We start from the raw sequence: 21,829 nt of genomic DNA, 5'->3' as shown, positions 1-21,829 counted from the left end.
CTAAATCTCAAACAAACAAAAATTCTCAGTGACTTTCCAGTAATTTCTGTCGCTTTTAGTTTGTCTATATTTGGATCTTTATTTTTGGGATCGGAGTAGTAGTGTGCAATATTATCGAAGCAGTTGTCTTTAACGCAAATACATTTGATTCCCCTTTTATTTTCTTGTCATCGAGTGTTTCATCACTTAATATTTCATGTAAAAAAAGCTGTACAAATTAGAATTATAATGATACTCTTTCATCTCTTGTATTTGATAGTCAGTGGTTGTCTGCTCCTGGTAATTTCCTCCCAATCAGTTGTTAATTTTCTGAGAAGCAGCGGTCTTTAATTTTTCTCTTCCATCTCTGAGTCGTTTTAACTTCACATTTCTGCTCTTTATAAAGTTACGACAGAAAGTGTTCGTACCCCTGCATCCCGAGTAGTTTTTTTGCTCATAACATAAAAAGTATCACGATTAGGCTAATAGATATATAATGTATTATAAATATTATACTAACACACATCTACATAAATTGTTACTTACATTAAACGACAAATAAACTGTTTATAAACAAATAACCAAAAATAGGAGGAGTAAAAAGTGTTCGTACATTTCAGAACATGTGAAAAAACTTATATTCCCGTAAAAATTTTGTTTAGTTTGGCGAATAAACTACATCATACCATTCCAGAACTAGATTCTGGGTTCATAATTATTGGAATTTAGCCAGCAAAAAATTTACCTCCGGCAATTTAGCGCCGTCTCCGTCATTATCTGCTTGGTTGTCATGGCGAACAGGAAACAACAATGTCGTGATTTAAAAAAACCAAATTATTGTAAAATACAAGCCTCGTGGTCTCTTTTCGGTATTGCTATATAACTTAATGTGCCGAAATCTACTGTTTAAAGCATAATTGTCAAGTTTCAGCTTAAGGATCAACTGCTAACCTCCCTCGTTCCGGACGCCCCACCAAAATTTCAAAGAGAACCAAGAGGAAAGTTCTCAGAGAAGTTAGTAGGAACCCTCGTCTAACACGTAATGACATACAGAAACTGGGGTTGAAGTAGGCACCTCTACAGTTACGAACATGTTACGCTCTTCTGGATGCAAAGCATGCCGTCCTCGTAGAACTCTATATTTAAAGCTTGTTAATTTACAAGCACGATTGAGGTATGCAAGAAAGCATGTAGATAAACCCTTTACCTATTGGAAGAGTATTATTTGGTCAGACGAGACTAAAATCGAGCTTTTCGGCCACAATGATGTTCGCTATATTTCCGTAAGAAGGGGGAACGAAATCTTCCAAAGAACACCGTCCCTACAGTTAAACACGGATATGGCTCGATCATGCTATGGGGTTTTTTCAGCTCTTCTGGTGTAACCAGCCTTCACCGCGTCAACGGAATCATGAAAAAAGAAGAGTACGTTAATATATCAGGCACTTATATCAAGAATGATGCTCGGAACTTGCGGCTTGGGCGTCGCTGGATCTTCCAGCACGACAATGACCCTAAGCACACATCGAAATATGTGCAATCCTGGTTGCAGAGGAACCATATAAGCGTTCTGGAGTGGCCATCGCAGTCACCCGATCTTAACCCAATTGAAAAGGTTTGGCATGAGTTGAAGACCAAGGTTCATCAGCGTCATCCGAGAAACGTGCTAGAGTTGGAGGCCTTCTGTGAAGAAGAATGGAAGAAAATACCAGTTGAGTACTGTCAAACGATCATGGAGGGCTATCAGGGGAGATTGCGCCAAGTAATTCACCTAAAAGGCTACACAACTGACCATTAACTTAGACGCACGAACACTTTTTGCCCGTCCTATGTTTGGTTATTTGTTTATAAACAGTTTATTTGTCGTTCAATTTACATAAAAGTTTATGTTGATGTGTGTTAGTATAATATTTATAATATACTATACTTTCATTACCCAAATAGTATCGTGATACTTTTTAAGTTATAAGGAAAGAGCTACTCACGACGCAGGGGAACGAACACTTTCTGTCGTAACTGTGCATGGTTGTGGAATTTACCGCCCATATTATATAAATTTTATTGGCCCGACATTGGTTAAGGCACTCGACTCGTAATCCGAAGGTCGGCAGTTCGAATCTCCGTCACACCAAACATGCTCGCCCTTTCAGCCGTGGGGGTGCCATAATGTTTCTGTCAATCCCAGTATTCGTTGGTAAAAGAGTAATCCAAGAGTTGGCGGTGGGTGGTGATGACTAGCTGCCTTCCCTCTAGTCTTACACTGCTAAATTAGGGACGGCTAGCGCAGAAGGCCCTCGTGTAGCTTTGCGCAAATTTCCAAACAAAGCAAATCGTCCATATTTGTAGTTTGCATCGTACTGTTGATGATACACATAGAGTGCAGATGCAAATCAGCTACTAAGAACAGTCTAGCTTGAAATATCTTTTACCATTCATTTTCTCTTTTATTACATCTTCTTTCAACTGCTTCTTGAAAACCTTTTACTTCTCACTAAAATTACATCAAAGCACGTTTTCCTTTTTTTTTTATAGAAAAACAAGGAAGCTGACGAAATTATAATCGCTTAACAACCTCAATCTGCGCTAATTCTTGCGTTACTCTTTAATAACGGGATTAACTGTAACATTATAACGCCTCCACGGCTGAAGAAGGCGAGCATTTTGGGGCGACGGGGGATTCGAACCCGCAACCCTCGAATTACGAGTCGAGTGCCTTAACCACCTGGCCATGCCGGGCCGTTTATAACGAGTCATAAAAAATAATAGAGTAAATTAAAATCTAATTGAAATAAAGTTAAAATGCAAAATAAAATAAACAAAAATTATAATTAATATACAATGTAAATAAAAATAGCCCATAAAATTATAATATGGCCAATCATATTATATTTACAGTTGTATACAAAAACACACATTAGGTTTCTTTTTCTATGTATCATCAATGGTCCAAGTGTATGAGTTTTCCCACTTTTAATATTAATGTTTCCATATTTTACACAAAGGCTGCTACGGTTATTTAAATAAATAAGTCATTCTCCTTTTTTTACAGAATTTTTGAGAACAGAAGATATTTATATATTTTACATAAATAATGATGAACAAAAGTCTTGAGGTTGGTTTGGTTTTTTTGGAATTTCGCACAAAGCTACTCGAGGGCTATCTGTGCTAGCCGTTCCTAATTTAGCAGTGTAAGACTAGAGGGAAGGCAGCTAGTCATCACCACCCACCGCCAACTCTTGGGCTACTCTTTTACCAACGAATAGTAGGATTGACCGTCACTTATAACGCCCCCACGGCTGAAAGGGCGAGCATGTTTGGCGCGACCGGGATGCGAACCCGCGACCCTAAGATTACGAGTCGCACGCCTTAACACGCTTGGCCATGCCGGGCCTCAAAAGTCTTGAGATATATTCTATTATTTTATTCATTTTCCTGAGGATGTAACGTGTAATCTGGATGATGAAAATAGTGTCGGATTTCTTAGGATTTCAGAACCTTTCTGAGAAGATGCCAAAATTAGATAACAAAAAAAATCACATCACTCATGTCGAGTTGCAACCGAATGACTTTGTTTAATTAACAAGTTGAACAACTAATCGGCAAATGAGTATTCATTACACAAGTGCAAAGTGATGTATTTGGGTTATCATTATTTAGATCAAAAGTTTAATATGGATAGGAATTCACGCAATAACATGATTGGTAAAAACGTATCTTGATGTAGTGGTGAAGAAATTACTCAAACCATCGAAGGAGTACTAGAAGTAAAGCTTAAACAAATTAAACTGTTTTAAAAATATACGTACCAATCAATACAAGTGAAAAGAAGTAATTATCTCTTTATACAAAGTATTAATTAAGCTTCACTCAGCATACAACGTTAGTTTCCTTATCTAAAATAGAATATTCATTTATTCGTTGGTTTGTTTTTAAATTTCGCGTAAAGCTACACGAGGACTATTTGCGCTGTCAGTCATTATTTATCAGTGAAAGAGTATAGAGGGGAGGCAGCTAGTCATTGTCAACTCTTGAGCTACTCTTTTACGAACGAATAGTCAGATTGACTGTAACATTATAACGCCTCTACGGCTGAAAGATCGAGCATGTTTGGTGTGACTGGGATTTGAACCTGCGACACTCAGATTACAAGTTAGCGCCCGAACTACCGAGTCATGCCGGGCCTGATTTATTGGAAAGGCTAGAGGGAAAGGATACAAGGAATATTACTGGGATAAAAGGATTATCTTGCAGTGATAGGTCAAATATATTGTTTTCTCTTGAGCAGAGAAAGAAAGTTTGGTTTGAATTTTTTTGCAGAGCTACAAGAGAGATATTTTCCCCAACTGTCCTAGTAAGATGACAGTCAGTCATCGTCATTCACTGCCAACTCTTTAGCTATTCTTGTACTAACGAATAGTGAGATTGTCAGTCATATTATAACGCCCCGACGGCTCAATGAACGAAGATATTTGATGGGACGTGGATTCGAACCCACAATCCTCAGGTTCCGAGTCAAACGCCCTAATCAGCTAGCCAGATAGGAGTGTGGAGTATTGGTGTTTACAATATTACATATTAGAAACCGGGTTTCGATACCCATGGTGTGCAGAGCACAGGTAGTCTTCCCTTTGTGTAGCTTTGCGTTTAATAACAAACAACTGAAGAAGAAAAAAATGTCATTGAATAATGATTTAGACAAATTTTCATTGTTTAGAAGTCATAGTATATAAATATAAGTTATATTTAATCAATAACTTCCAATCTTATTATGAACATTTATTATGAACCTGACGATGACCGCAGAAGGTCGAAACGTTGTTCGCTCCTCTACATGGAACTTTCGCTACCAATACCAGCCGTTTTTATATATATACATATACATGAACACTTTTGTTCTCTAGCTGTGATTACCAGGATGTTAAAATTAAATCCTAGTCTTAGATAGGCAAGGTAAAACCTGTATAATGTAAAACTTTAGCACTGCTCTTAGAACAAGCATTTCTACAGACTGGTTAGGTTAGGTTTGTTTTAATGCTAAGGTGGAAAAAAAGAACAATAGTTGCACTCATTACACCGCTGGGAATCGAATCTCAGACTTCAGAAATGTAAGTAAAGTATAATAAACGAAATATAATATTTATATATTTCTGTTTTGACGTTTTCCTCCATATTTTATTAAGTTAATAACTTGTTTAATCTATCATTTGCAAAAGAAAAAATAATACTCAGGATTTGGCTCGAATTACCAGTTTGCTGGCTTCATTTAGGTTTCGAGCTAGATCTTTTTATTTGTTCCTTTAGGAAATTTTCGTTATGTTGAAAAATAAAGAAGCCGTAATCGTAGAACGATAATTCAACACTTATTAGGACATAGAGTTTGCCTCGTGGCTATAAATGTAGCTCTTATTGTATTTTTTAAATAGGCATTACAAATGTATACCTCGTAATGCAAGGATTACTTGTTACGTGTTTATTATTATATAATTTATGTTGTACTACAAATTGTGAATTATGCATGAATGGCATAAAGTCGCCTGGAATATTGTTTTATCATGTAATACAGACTGTAACTTGTTAAATAATGATATAATACAGCTTGCAAATAAAGCATTGTTACATAATTTATTGTATAATACAGACTGTAAATTGTTAAATAATGATATAACACAGCTTGCAAATAAAGCATTGTTACATAATTTATTGTATAATACAGACTGTAAATTGTTAAATAATGATATAACACAGCTTGCAAATAAAGCATTGTTACATAATTTATTGTATAATACAGACTGTAAATTGTTAAATAATGATATAACACAGCTTGCAAATAAAGCATTGTTACATAATTTATTGTATAATACAGACTGTAAATTGTTAAATAATGATATAACACAGCTTGCAAATAAAGCATTGTTACATAATTTATTGTATAATACAGACTGTAAATTGTTAAATAATGATATAACACAGCTTGCAAATAAAGCATTGTTACATAATTTATTGTATAATACAGACTGTAAATTGTTAAATAATGATATAACATGCAAATAAAGCATTGTTACATAATATATTGTGTAATACAGACTGAAAATTATTAAATGATACATAACATTAAAGATACATAGGCCACTATCTATTACAGTTTGATGTTAAAGCATGTTATTCTAAAAATTTAGTTCTAGCTTTTCATAGATAATAATTGAATACTGAAGCATATTGTAGCTAACTGTTAGTATTTTGTGTTAATTACTTACTTTTAAGATGCGAAATACATTATTCGTGTTTTAATAGAAAAAAATCAGAATTTTGGACATCTGGTTGCAAAAATTTAGTATTTTTAAAGTATTCGCAGAATACAGATACATTTTAAATTTAGCACTCTATCTTCACAGGATACACTTAGATATTAAAACATTCTATTATCAACACATATCATGTTCATAGAGCATAGCTAAATCGTAAAACATATTATTATAAATGTTTAGTACTTCGTGTTTAGACAAGGCAGATATAGGACGACGTTTCAAAAGTCTTCCGCCTTTCGTCTTCATATCTGAAGACTTTCGAAACGTGGTTCTCTACACTTGTGTCTGCACAACAGTCAGTTGCCGTCCATTCTACGAAGTTTTATCATGAATACTCTGCCTAAAAAATCTGTTAAAACGGCAAAATGATAAAATATTATATCGTTAATGACTTGTGCTCTATGTTCACATGAACCAGGCACGTCTTCAAGTATAGCATTATTAATATTAATGTAAAAAAACAACAACATTATTTTAAAAACAGCACAGTTTGTGTTTTGTTTATAAATCTAGTGTTCGAGCACTTCCAACACAAATTCAAGTGGAAAACCACACTTTTGTTTCACAACAACGTACTATAAAATAAAAACAGAACCTTGAATTGAAAATCGTACGCTATTTTTGTTTGAAAAAAAACACACAAAACAATCAATTGTGCAACTGTTCACAAAAGTCTGTGTCAGAGAAACGTATTTTGTGTTTGCTATGAAATAACACAAGATTTGTGTTAAAGTGTTTAGTGCAACATGTTTATTTAACCTCTCTGTTATTATTAGCGTTTAGTATCGATGTTATTGTCGTTTTTTGAAATTTTTGTATTTAATATGATCATTCGATTATCAAAGTTTCCTAGACAGAAAATAAAAACTAAGCTAGAAACACTGCATTCCAAAGTTCGATAATGTATATCATACGTTAAATACGTTGTAGTTTAATAGTTATTGTCTGTCAGTACAATAATTGTCAAACAGATTCCAGTGTAAAAAGTGACATCTAGGTATACAGTTGAAAAGTAAATATAAACAAAAAATGACATCAGAGTAACAACATTTGTTCATATAGTTTTGATTTCTAATACAATTTTTTATGAAGGTCTCACTAGAATCATACTGGTTTATTCGATAGCTTTTTTAGGAGTGTAACTTCGACAAGGAATACTATATTTGATATTCCAAGCCCTCCTAACCACAACATGAAAACGCCTCGTAGATCAGTGATGTTTTGTGGATTATATAGAGAAGAAACTGCAACCCCTTGTGCAAGACACTTGGTAGCATTTTTGGTTACCGCGGCCATGTTCCTTTGGAATATACTACTTTCAGTGAGTAAGCTCAACCTGGAAAGATAAAAATAAAGATTAGGTTATTTAAACCTCGGATTTAGCGTTGTAAGTTCGTAGACATATCACTATGCCACTGGGGCTAAGCATATAAATTAGGTATGGCGAATTTGTTTTTTAAATACACCTTCAATATACAAGATTAAGCCCTCACCTTCTGAATTAATATCATTGTCTTGCTGTAGAAAGAGGATATAGTAAAGACATTTTATCACAGGACCGGCATAGCCAGGAGGTTATGACGCTCGACTCGCAGTCTGAAGGTCACAAGTTCGAGTCCACCATCCTACTAAACATGCTCGCCCTTTCATCAGCCTTGGAGAGTTTATAATGTAACGGTCTATTTTATTAATTACCTGCATGTGTGGTTTCTTATAACAAAGCCACATCTGCTGAGCCCACCGATGGCAATCGAACCCCTGATTTTAGTGTTGTAAATTCGTAGACATATCGCTGTACTAGGGTGGGATCGTTTGTCTGTAAAAGAGCTAGTGGTTGGTGGTGATGACTAGCTGCCTTCCCTCTAGTCTTACTCTGCAAAATTAGGGACGGCTAGCGCAGATAGCCTTCGTGTAGCTTTTCACGAAATTTCAAAAGAAACAATTACTCGAAAATGCTTACGAAAAAGAAACAGATAAACTCTTACTGCGAGAAGCACTTTGGTTATAAAAAATCGTAAGTTAAAAACAACAACAACAAAACTTGTTTGCACCTGTAATTTATGCCATCAATTAACACGTTGGGTAGGTTTTTGTTCAGAGCAATCGCCATATACTTTGAGTGAAAAGCTTTACTCGCCAAATGTAAATTGCAAGGTTTCGCCTCAGCATATCGTCTGCTCAAAACACCAATTATTCCAACATACGTAGTCACGACTGTCGCTCTGTTGCTCTGGACTTCGTCAATGGTTTTGTCAGAGATAAGTTCATCCCACTGAGGCCTGGAATCAGGTACGCTTATGATTCTCTCCCAAATCTTCTTTAGGACTTTGTCTTCGCTTTTCTAGGAATAAAAATAAAAAGGTTTATTTTGTTGAGTGAAAAAATAAAAACCGTGCTCGGAATTCGGAATCGAGAACTTGCAGACCGAAGAGATTGCTTTATTGATCTTTTCAGACGATGTGGTAAAATGTTAATTTTTTTTTAAATTTAAATAGCGCTTTAAGCTATTTTAAATTTGGTTGCCTGACGCGTCTGACTTAGTTGAATTTTGTACTCGAATTCTGCATGGTTTCTATCTTCATGAAGTCGTAATTTCAGGACAATGTTGTGGAATACATGTGTTGTTATTTTTAAATTTTGCTATGAGAATAACACAGAAAACTATTTATATTATTTTACATATTCTGTATGTGAGTTTATTCGATGGCAAATATTTTAAATATTTCCTTTACTGTTGCAAGGATCTAACGCAGAATTTTCTGATAAGAATCAGATATTTATATCTAATCAAAAAGCGTGGAAAAAAGATTTGACCTGAAATGGGATTCACCGTACGACTTACGGAACGAAATCAAAATAGGTGGACTGACTGGTAGCTACATTTAAAATAATGCTCAGAATGTTAGAGCAAATATACTATTTCAATAGTTAGCTAGGCCACACCTCTTGTTCTACTTGGTGTGTGATTGGTTTGAATTTCGCACAAAGCTACACAAGAGCTATCTGCGTTAGCCGTCCTTAATTTTGCAGTGTAAAACTAGAGGAAAGGCAGGTAACCATCACCACCCACCTCCAACTTTTGGGCTACTTTTTTACCAACAAATAGTGGGATTGATCGTACAATTATAATGCCCCCACGACTGAAAAAGCGAGCATGTTTGATGCGTCCGGAATTCGGATTAGCGACCCTCGGATTAGGAGTCGAACGCCTTAACCCACCTGGCCATGCCGGGCCATGTCAGGTTAGCAAAGACTCAAAATTGCATATTTTTATATCTCGTGTATTTCTTAATGGATTCCCTTGATATCTGGTATGTGAAGCAAAGATTTGGAAGAGACACATTCATTGAAAATATGAGACAGTTTGGATTAACACAGTCCGAGATAAAGTAGGTGAAAAAATAGCTAAACTACCACTCCTGTTAATAACACACTGTGTCCTACAGGCTGCTGTTTTGGCCGCGAGACGCACTACGTCGTATCTTGATCAAGAATTTTGTAAAATGTCACACTATGAATGAAAGCAACGATTCTAGCTCTGATTTTGTTCGTTCACTGAGTGTTGGACAAAAGTATGTTCCTACAATGAAAAACAAAGTGCCAATATTGTTCCCACATTTCTAAGTGCTCTGAAATTAACGATAATTGCTAATTAAATTTATGAATTAACTTCCAAAACTTTGTTTGTTTGCTTTGAATTTCGCGCAAAGCTACACGAGGGCTATCTGCGCTACCCCTCCGTAATTTAGCAGTGTAAGACTAGAGGGAAGGCAAATAGTCATCACCACCCACTGCTAACTCTTGACTACTCATTTACCAACGAAGAGTGGGATTTATCGTCCCTTTATAACGCCCCCAGGGTGAAAGGGTGAGCATATTTGGTGCGACAGGTATTCGAACCCGCGATCCTCAGATCGCCTTAACCCATAAACTATGTAGCCTCCTGTTGTCTGTTGAAGTAAAATATTTTCAAGAGTTATGTTTACATTTATAATATTATTACAAAGCAAAAAAAATAGAAAAAAAACAAAATAGTTGATTAAAGTATAGTTACATGTAAAATGGGTACTTTTCTTATAAGAACTATTTTAAGTCCTTTAAGAAAAACACCCAAAACAAAATACGACATTCAAAATTATCACTTCTGATATTTCAGCGTCCGGTACAATACAGTGTAGATATTATGACTGTTTCTGTGGAACGTGTAATATACCAGTTTTATCTTTACTGTTGGTTTTCTCTGGACAACAAATAAGTAAAAATTCACAAAGTGTCCGATAGGTTGTTAAAACTTAAATTCACTTTACTTCTTCGACCCGACACTGTCAGGTGGTTAAGGCATTCGACTCATAAGTTGAAAGTCACGGGTTTGAATACCGGTCGCATCAAACATGCTCGCTCTTTTCAGCTATTGGAGCGTTATAATGTGACGGTCAATCCCACTATTCGTTGGTAAAGGAGTAGCCCAAGAGTTGGCGGTGGGTGGTGATGACTAGCTGCCTTTCTCTCTAGTCTTACAGTGCTAAATTAGGGACGGCTAGCACAGATAGCCCTCATGTGGCTTTTCTTCTTCCGCTTTAAAAATGTAAGTAAAAGTTGAGAGGCAACTTGAACGTAAACATATTTTAATTACAATGATATTAAGATACGTTTACACTCACATAGATGTACTTTAAACTGATACAGATTTGATTAGAATAGGTTGTTTTAAGTAGACTTAGTAATTCGCTTTTTTTTAACTATCTAAAGTTTTATGTTCGATTCCACAATATAACATGCGTTATATAGTTACCATTTTATGGAATAAGACTGCTCTTTGTGAAACATGTTGTTCAATAGCACAGTGTGTGTGTGTTTTCTTATAGTAAAGCCACATCGGGCTATCTGCTGAGCCCACCAAGGGTAATCGAACCCCTGATTTTAGCCTTGTAAACATGCCGCTGTACTAGCGGGGCGTTCGGTTGCATAAAATGTAAATAGGTACTTTGACCGTACAAAAGAACAGAAGCAAAATATATCTTAGTTGACAAAGATGAAGGATTGTTTTTGGATGTTACATGTGTTATGTAATCACATCCAATGTTCCTATTTGCATTTCGTAACCTTAGGATCGCGGGTCCAAATTCCGTCACACCAACCGTGCTTGCTCTTTCAGCCGTAAAGGAGTTATAATATGACGGTCAATCCTACTATTCGTTATTAAAAGAATAGCCTAAGAGTTGGCGGTTGGTAGTGATGACTAGCTGTCTTCCCTCCTATACTTCTAAATTAGGGGCGGCTAGCGCAGATAGCCCTCGTGTAGTTTTGCGCAAAATTCAAAACAAATAAACCCATTCAGATTACATTTTTTATTCGGATTGTTAAGAGTTTTAAGTAATTTTTTTATTATTTTTCCAGTAACCATTTTTTTCAACTGATCCATTTAAGATGATTAATATTTTTATATCCAGTCTGTACATATTAACAGTTAAAGTACCTTCCAGTGAACTTATTTGTTTAAACTCACCCGAAAAAGTGTTTCAGTAGCACTTCCACCTTCAATGAAGATTTTCACATCAGGAAATCTCAGGATATCTTCTAGGCTGTCAATATGGTCACCTTTATTCTTAACAACAAGAGACGAATGAAGATGGCCACCGAAAGACGCCATGATTACTAGAACAGTGAATATCCAAACGGAGAATAATATTCTTCCTGATATATATACAGGGAAGCTAGAAACCCCTAATCAAAAAAAGGAAAATATGTAATTACATTGAATTATTATTATTGTTATCAAACGAAAGTCAAATATATTTGATGATTCAATACCATTAATTGAATAAGCAAATTGATGAGGACTTGAAAAATGCATTAAAAATTAGTTGTCTTAATTGAAAAAAACTTTTGAAGGATGGGGTGGGAGATATAAAACGTATTGGAAAAGGGTAAATGTTTAATTGAAATACCACTTACAAAACACTTAGCGCAGCTGGTTTGTTACCTTGATTCCAAAGACTTTGGAAGAATTTCCATAAGTACTGGAAGAAATGATCAGAAAATATGCGTGGTTTTATCTTTTCGTTGTTCAGTATTAAAACTGCCAATGTGAGTAAAACTGATAAACCAAACATAGCAACGGTAACAACACACCACACCTGGAAATGAAAAAAAAAAAAAATTGTATATTATTCGTTATAAATCCAAAATAGTTTTTCGTAAGTTTAGATCGAGCACCAGCATGACCAGGTGGTTAGGGCGTTTGACTCGTAATCTGAGAGTCGCGACTTTGAATCCCCGCCACACCAAACATGCTCGTTCTTTCAGCCGTGGGGGCGTTATAAATTACAATCAATTCCACTATTCGTCAGTAAAAGAGTAGCCAAAGAATTGGCGGTGGGTGGTGGTGACTATCTTCCCTCTAGTCTTACACTGCTGAATTAGAGGCAGCTAGAGCAGATAGCCCTCGTGTAACTCGAGATATTCGATCACGCTCGGTGGACCTAACAGATAGACCAATATGACTTTACTAGAAGAAAACACGCACTTGAATCTATCGCTACCACTTTAATATTTTCAAGAAACCTGATAAAATATAAATATTTTTCATATTAAATATTGTTTAGCGTTTTAATTTTCTGTTCCCTCTGAGATAGGACTAAGATTACGGATTTACAACTTTAAAATTAGGGGTTTTATTCCCCTTGGTAGACACAGCAGATAGTCTGATGTGGCTTTGCTATAAGAAAAACACGTATACTTAATTTTTCTCATGTAACTGGACCTTATAAAATCAAATGTTATCTACAAAATCGTTTAAAACATGCTTGGTTTTTTATGTTAAGTATAATGGGTATAGAAACCCTGTTCAAAATTGCGACAAAAGTATTTTAATATTTTATTTAGTAAAAAAAAGTATTTTGTTAGTTTGCCATAACGCAGTTGTTTTGTTGGCTTGATTTTAAGCACAAAGTTACACAATGGGCTGTCTATACTGTCTGGCCCGGCATAGCCAGGTGAGTTAAGCGTTAGAATCATAATCTAAGGGTCGCGGGTTCGAATCCCGGTCGCGCCAAACATGCTCGCCCTTTCAGCCGTGGGGGCGTTATAATGTGACAATCAATCCCACTATTCGTTGGTAAAAAAGTAGCCCAAGAGTTGGTGGTGGGTGGTGATGACTAGCTGCCTTCCCTCTAGTCTTTCACTGCTAAATTAGAGACGGCTAGCACAGATAGCCCTCGAGTAGCTTTGAGCGAAATTTCAAAAAACAAACTATACTGTCTTGTGAGCACGGTGAGTCTTCAGACTAATCGCTGAACCACTAGGGGGTGTTTGTGATTAGTTATTACAGTTTGACGAAGTAAAATAATTCTACTGAAATAATTTTCTTGCAGGAATAACAAGATTTATCACAATAAAACTAAGTGCTAGACGATAGACGGAAGAAAAACAGGAATTTTGTTTTTGAAAGTTGGCTTTTTGTTTGAAAATGAAAATTATTTGAGCATCTTTTCCACTCATCCCCAGAAATGATAAAGATGAGACGACACAAATTACAATAATATAAAAAAACAACAACATACAGACAAGCATAAGATTACATAAATATTTCAGTTAGACAAGCAATGCTTTGTTCATTCCGCCTCTAATGTAGCCATAAACTGTGGCTATATCCTCCTAGACTTATTTCTAATTTTGTATTCCGTGGTATATGAATATTTATTTTTTAATAAAAGTTCACCATAGCTCATATAAATATATTACCATATCACAGTTTTCTCGAGTCTAATTGGTTACATTCGATTTCGTTTTTCTGAATTTGGTTATGTTCACGTTCGTCATTTGTTCTGAATGATATTCAAGCTAATTCATGTATCTCAGGATGGCTGGTATGGGTATTAACACTTTTACTAATAAAACAGAGAACAACGTCTTGACCTTCTTAGGTCATCTTAAGGTTAACAAGGTCTTAATTCAAGTAAGAAAAAGTATTGTCTTTATTAATCTTTAACCTAATTTGAATAATAATAATTTCATTTACTCAGACGAGTTCGAACCATAACATGCATCTGATGATATAAATAACTCTTAGATTATTACTACGCGTATGCCTATCGCATCCCAACCGGCAGGTTTAATCCTGGAATCGTACGAAAGGTATTGTCGGTTTGTTTTGAATTTCACGCGAAGCTCACGCGGGCTATCTGTGCTAGCCGTCCCCAATTTTGCAATGTAAGACTAGAGGGAAGACAGCTAGTCATCATCACCCATCAACCAGGACTGAGATGCTCTTTTTTGTTTTTTGTTTTAACCAACGAATATTAGGATTGATCGTAAAATTATAACGCCCTCACGGCTGAAAAAGCGAGTATATTTGGTGTTACGGAGATTTGAACCCGCGACTCTCAGACAGGAAGTCGATCGCCCCTAACCATTTGGCCGTGCGGGCCCGAAGTGTTATGGGCACTAGATACAAAAGATCTAGTGTGGTTGAGATTATGTTACATGTTCTTGTTGACTAACAATGCTACCCTCCAACCCAACTGCTCATTTTGAGGAGGCGTGTCTTACCATTTGCAATTACGCTTTAAACTATTTTTAAACGATAGAGTGATATACAATAAAATGTATTCGTTGTTCAAAAGTGTAAAAGGTTTACACTTGTGACTACGTGCACCGCCCGCATGAATAACATTACCAATTTTGCAATATGTGTATCTAATTATAAATCTAACAGTTTTTCTGCTTTACATTACCTTCCACTCAATAGCCAACAGGTACTTAAAGGAGTCAATATTAGTAGTTGGACTTCCAGCAAGTACACCGTAGCTATCCACGTAGATAGTATTACTAAAGTAAACTACTTTAAGGCGATCGTCAGAAGTGGTGAAGGGTCCTACAGCAAGGTCTGCTTCCTGGATGAAAACCAAAACCAAAACTTACCATCTGTAGAAAAGTTCAATGGATAAATTAATTGTTTCATCAAGTTAAATGAATAAGAGAATTAGGAGGTTCAATCAACTCTAAGTCAACAGATAAAACATATAATAAAAGTTCAGGTTTATTACTTTCATCCATTTTCTTCTGAAATAAGAGCCGATATTTTCAAAGTAACTGAACTTTGATTATTGGTTATTGATGAATATTAAATATTAGCACTGTTACTTTAAGTTGATAAAAAAACTCACAAGACTTATTCTCGTACGTGGCTTTGACAGTAACATCTGTACCTGTTTATTTTTATCTAATATTTTCAATTGTAAAGAATTATATAAGATGAATTGGAACAACGGATATCTTACGTTATGTTATAGCATTCCTACCATCCCTGATTGGTATCTTACGTTACGTTGTAACATTCCTATCATCCCTGATGGATATCTCACATTACGTTGTAACATTCCTACCATCCCTGATGGATATCTTACGTTACGTTGTAACATTCCTACCATCCCTGATGGATATCTTACATTACGTTGTAACATTCCTACCATCCCTGATGGATATCTTACATTACGTTGTAACATTCCTACCATCCCTGATGGATATCTTACATTACGTTGTAACATTCCTACCATCCCTGATGGATATCTTACATTGCGTTGTAACATTCCCACCATCCCGGAATAGCTTCCGTTCGCCATCATTGCTCCCCATCTACGATCACTAGGTACTTTGAAAGTATACCTGGAAAAGGAAAATATATTAATATTGTACATTATTACCTGACTCAGTACAACAAACTGCATTCAGAAATAAATTAAGTGATTGGGCGAGAGAAACTTTGCAAATTCAAATAAATAAAAGTACCGTTTTACAGCCTAGTTAATCATATGTTTAACGGGTATATCTACACAAATATAATAGCCCTACTTGTTGTATGTACATATAACTACTTCATTAAGTCCATGCTGGAGGTGCATACAAATTTTCAACGTTGCGGTTTTTTATGGATATTTGTTTAACCACTACTTCGCCACCTGTTGATGATATTTAACAAATGTGGTAGAGAAGTTTAATGGGCCTATAGGGAGACAAAATACGGATTTTTCTGTTTTGAATTTTGCGTGTTTTTTTTTTTCAGTTTTATGTACGGGAATAAACTTTTCGTGTCCTAAGATAACCTTTCATTAATCATTCATCCACATGATTTCTGTCCAAGAAACGCGTGCTACAGCCAGTGTTTGAAGGTTTCAGATAAAAACATGAATTGAACAGGAGAATATTTTCTTGACATATTCAGTAAAATGAAGGATAGTTTGTGTAAAATAGAAAACAAACAAACAGGAAATTAATCGTTGTCTTAACAAGTGTTAAGAAAATTGTTTCTTGAATACGGTTTACGATCTAAAATGTCTTATAGTAATTTTTAAAAATACGGGCTACGATCTAAAATGTCTTATAGTAATTTTTAAAAATACGGTCTACGATCTAAAATGTCTTATAGTAATTTTTAAAAATACGGTCTACGATCTAAAATGTCTTATAGTAATTTTTAAAAATACGGTCTACGATCTAAAATGTCTTATAGTAACTTTTAAAGCCACGGGATTTACTATTTTTTCAATAACATCATGCTGTATAGGATATTATAATATTATGGCAATTTTTTGCTAAATATCCCATCATATACTCGACTTAAAAAAAAAATATATATATATATACATGTATGTATATTAAAGCTGAATCACAGAAATAGTCCGTTAGATTAATATTTTTTAACTAATCTTTTATGGAAAAACTTCATAAGAAATAACTATATGCAGTGAAATACATATAGAACATTGAGCAAACTTATTTATTTCGCAGGCTCGTATTAACTTTGACATTGCTAAATTAGGACGGGCTATTTGTTTGTTTGTTTGTTTTGAATTTCGCGCAAAGCTACTCGAGGGCTATCTGCGCTAGCCGTCCCAAATTTAGCGGTATAAGACTAGAGGGAAGGCAGCTAGTCATCACCACCCACCGCCAACTTTTGGGCTACTCTTTTACCAACGAATAGTGGGATTGATCGTCACATTATAACGCCCCCACGACTGAAAGGGCGGGCATGTTTGGTGCGACCGGGATTCGAACCCGCGACCCTCGGATTACGAGTCGAACGCCTTAACACGCTTGGCCATGCCGGCCCCTAGGAGGGCTAGCGCAGATAGCCTTCAGGTAGTTTTGAGAGAAATCTAAAAACAAATAAACACTTTGTCTATGCCGAATGATGTTCTTTTGTTGTTTATGTGAAACAACAACAGAAAAAATAAACAGTAAAACTAAATTTATACCTTTTCGCTGAAAATCAATCAGATTGCAGCATATATAGACATGGGAGAAAAAAGTCTCACCGAAAATTCAGGGTTTTTGCCAAGTAGTTAAAGACATCCGCCATTGGTCCAAGAATTCCTATGTTACCCAGTTTGTCTTCGGTAACTTTCACAAAAGGACTCCACTGCACGAATGAATAACAAATAAGTAAGCAAACTATAAATGAAATTTAAATGTATCAATAACAGAAGTTGTAAAATGTATTTTTTCTTGTTAAGATACCAGATTATTAATAAAAAATAGCGATTATATTAAAATTAATGATGCTTTGAAAGTAATAAGGGATGATTCGTTTGGACGGTGGTCATTAAATTGTCAAAACGTTAAACAGAATAAAATGTAATCAATACATATATTAATATTAATTAGTATATATTAATTAATCTGAGTAAAATGAAAATTGAATGCATTCTTTCGATGTTATAACATGTAGTTTTTTTAGTTGTGTTGGGATAATTTACTGAAATTGCTGGAAGAAATACACTTGTGAATGTGAGTACCATATACATCAACTAAAGTCTGTTATTTAGTCTGCAATCAGAACTTTCAATGAATACCCCTTTATTAACAGCTTTATGTTTTAAAATTAAACCAAAGTAACAAATGACCATATAGGCTTGGTTTGTCAATGTGGTTAGGGTGACCCATTTAATAATCTGAAAGTCATGACTTCAGTCATACAAAACATGCTGGCTCTTTCAGCCGTGGGTAAATTCCGTTATTCATTGGTAAAATAGTTACCCAATCGTTGGCGGAGGGTGACTTAACTCTATCTAGTCAATTAATTAGAGAATATACCTCCGTAGTCTTTCAATTAAAATTGATTTTTGAAGTGGTGAATAAAACAAAACAGAAGATTTCATGCGTAAATGTATATAACAATTATTGTAAAAGATAGTGTAAATAACCATCAATATCCTAAACCTGGAAATTGAAATAAATAAACGTGCTAAATCATTTGTTTGCGCAAAGCTACAAGAGGGCGATCTGTGCTAGCCGTCCCTAATTTAGCAGTCTAAGACTAAAGGAAAGGTGGATGGTCATCACCACCCATTGCCAACTTATAGGTTACTCTTGGTTGAAAGGACGAGCATGTTTGGTGTGACTGGGATTCTAACCCTCAATTTGCGAGTCGAATGTGTAGCTACAATGTACTCCAGCCTGGTTGCATGTTTTACATACATAATAATTTTTTAGAATTATAAAGCAGTTTTAAAGAATATTCTATTTTATTGAAAATGGTTCAAACTTCATATTTTTATGGATTAAATTTTTTTTATCTTTATAATGCTGTTTATAGCTCGATAAACTGGAAGAACAGTTTTTAGAATTAAAATTTAGGCCACTATTGGTACAGTTGTGTGAATGTATCATAACATCTGGTATACGGTAGATGATTAGACTGCCTTTACACGTTTGAACTTTAACTAGTTAAGAGAACTACAGTCAGGTCATATGAATGTTTTGTAACATCAAGTATATAGTATATGTGGCTGTTTCAAAGTATATTTTTCAGTCTGAACATACAAGTGGCTGCTACATAGTATATTTACAGTTTAGTAATATCTGATATTAAATACTTACGTCAACAACAGCGACATTCATATGTTTTTCATTGGGCATATTTCGCTTCTTGATTAGAAAGCTGGGGTTTTAGTCGACAGTTGACAAAATTGCAATATTTTGCGCTCAAATAGAACTCTTTGCACTTTAACTTCGTTGTGGACGACAGCTCTGTGGTTTAAATGATAACAAAAAGGACATAACCACATGAGGGTGGTGAATTTAATATATTCATACACCACACCATTTTGAATTCAAGGATGGTATTGAGTATAATAACAATTTTGACAACGAAACACAATTTTCCTAGCCAATAGCGTTTCGCTTGAAGAATGTTACGTCACATTCTCACAGCCAATAACTGAAGCTTTTGTATATTTCTTTGTCTCTCTCTCCCTTTTTTTACAAATTCAATAAACTTTTCTTGGGATTGCTATCTCTGTTTTTCTTTTTGCAAGTAACTATGAATGCTAGTTCAGGTTTAACAATTATGTGAAATGTCTGTGTTTGAATTGAAAACAAAGTAAAACAAAAACAATCAAACAAAAACATTCGTTACTACGAGCGAGATTTGCACGTCTCTAAGTGCGAGAGAATAATGTTCAGTTTTATCTTCAGTTTGAGCAGTTTACGGAATTACAACGCTAAAATCCGGGATTTGATTACCTACAGTGGAGGAAAGGGCAGATATCCCATCACGTTGCTTTGTACTAACCCTACAACAATAAAACAATTTTCTTACAACACTAAAATCCGAGACTCGATTCCCCGCAGTGGATCGTGTGAAGATGGCTCATTCTGTAGCTGTCAACTAAGAAAATAACAAGCACGTTCTCTTGATTTGGGTGGTCTGAGAGCTTGTAACGTTAAAAATCGGGTTTCGATATCCGTGGTAGGCACAACACAGATTGCCCATGTACAACCTTGCGCTTAACAACAAGCAAATAGAGTAGCTTTACAAAAAAACAAAAACAACTTTAGATAATGCTTGTTTAATTAAGCATTTTTATCCCTAAACTTGCTTAATATTATGCTCAATACTGTACTTTCGTTAATTTTCAAGTACGTAATTGTTTTTTATAAAATGGAGATATTAGAAAGGAGTTTCTTCAAAACTTGTGTCCATTGTTCTCCTACTTTTAGGAGAAAATAACGTTAATAAAAACATACACCTAAATTTTGTTCCTAGAGGTATTCAAAATTATAGGCAAGACACAAGTATTTATAAAGCTATTCTATTGTTAGTGTTTGTTTCTTTCGAATTTTAACACATTTGGCTATATCGAGCCTATATTGTTAGGCATAACAGCATGTGTTAAATCACTTGAAAAATAATCAGGAGATCTTTATCACTTTTTGTTTGTTTTGCGTTTCTCGCAAAGCTACACGAGGGCTATCTGTATTAGCCAGCCCCAAATTAGCAATGTAAGATTAGAAAGAAGCAACTAGTCACCACCACTCACAGCCAACTTTTGGCCTACTCTTTACCAACGAATAGTGGGACTGACCGCCACATTATAACGCCTCTACGGCTGAAAGGGCGAGCATGTTTGGTGCAACGGGATTCGAACACGCAACCCTCAAATTGCGAGGAGTTGAGCGCCCAAACCACCTGGCCATGCCGGACCTTCTTATGACTGTACAGACTAAAACAAGGCAATGTAACTTCTAATTAATAAACCAGATAAGTATCTGTAACTTGAACTTATATTTTGGAAGGATTCAGGGAGACGCTAGCACATATTGACGCTACAATTAATGAAGTTTTAAATGTAACAAGATATAATAATTTTATGCATTGGATGGTAATCACCCAACGTTCTTGGAAAACGTGAGCTAAAGAACGTTTACTCTTTCGTAGTTTGTAAAATAAAGTGAACCATAAACGTTTTCTTATGAATATATGCTCCATCTAGTAGCAGAGTTTCGTACCATGTGAGGGAAGAATACGAATAATTCATTGTGTAGCTTTGGACTTACCTAAACAAACAAACAAACTTACACATATTTAATCTTTACCTACAAAAATTGTAAATGTGTTTGTTTGAAGTTAAGCACAAAGTTTTGCAGTGGGTTATCTATGCTCTGTCCACTACGGGCATCAAAACGCAGTTTCTGTCATTGGTTTTTCTGCAGACATGCCGCCGTGCCACTTTGGGGTGTAAAGAAATGTAAAACTATTTGGTAGATAAAAATAACATGTGTGTTTTATATTCATGTGTTTTTCTTTTTTGTTTAAAATAAGAACTCTACTTATGATTACTATAACCATTAAATTATTTATTCTGTATCAGAATAAATTGTATTATTTTCATACAACAACCTTGAGAAAACAGTTTATTGTTCATTTTGCTACTTAAATTAACAGTCTCAAGATGTCTCTACACGCAGATTGTTTTTTCTCCATAATTTGTGAGATTAAGTGTTAGTTTAACAGATTATTTGTGAGATCAAGTGTTAGTTTAATAGATTATTTGTGGGATTAAGTGTTAATATAACAGATTATTTGTGAGATTAAGTGTTAGTTTAATAGATTATTTGTGGGATTAAGTGTTAATATAACAGATTATTTGTGGGATAAAGTGTTAGTTTAATAGATTATTTGTGAGATCAAGTGTTAATATAACAGATTATTTGTGAGATCAAGTGTTAATATAACAGATTATTTGTGTGATTAAGTGTTAGTT

The 21,829-nt window shown here is 35.0% G+C and overlaps 1 protein-coding gene across 1 annotated transcript; it reads right to left on the bottom strand.

Annotated features, from left to right (window-relative positions):
• Nucleotides 1-7,388: 7,388 nt before the first annotated feature.
• LOC143228312 (glutamate receptor 3-like) lies at nt 7,389-19,202 on the bottom strand. Its single transcript, XM_076459585.1, has 8 exons — nt 19,164-19,202; nt 17,600-17,703; nt 15,587-15,950; nt 15,020-15,178; nt 12,268-12,421; nt 11,791-11,939; nt 8,336-8,625; nt 7,389-7,620 (listed from the first exon to the last, which is right to left on the bottom strand). Exons 1-8 carry the CDS (start codon nt 19,200-19,202, stop codon nt 7,389-7,391), a joined length of 1,491 nt encoding a protein of 496 aa, XP_076315700.1.
• Nucleotides 19,203-21,829: the final 2,627 nt, after the last annotated feature.

Source organism: Tachypleus tridentatus, chromosome 10, assembly GCF_004210375.1.
Source record: "Tachypleus tridentatus isolate NWPU-2018 chromosome 10, ASM421037v1, whole genome shotgun sequence".
NCBI lineage: Eukaryota > Metazoa > Arthropoda > Merostomata > Xiphosura > Limulidae > Tachypleus > Tachypleus tridentatus.
The sequence above is the reverse complement of the archived record's forward strand: the minus strand, read 5'-3'. Positions and strand labels throughout refer to the sequence as shown.

Bases quoted from the DNA above. Each gene is read 5' to 3' on its own strand.
- LOC143228312 (XM_076459585.1), bottom strand. From the start codon at position 19,202: ATGCCCAATGAAAAACATATGAATGTCGCTGTTGTTGAC. The intron at 17,704-19,163 runs GTAAGTATTTAA...TCATTCGTGCAG, and splicing joins TGAATGTCGCTGTTGTTGAC to TGGAGTCCTTTTGTGAAAGT. The intron at 8,626-11,790 runs GTGAGTTTAAAC...TTTTATTCCTAG, and splicing joins CTACTGAAACACTTTTTCGG to AAAAGCGAAGACAAAGTCCT.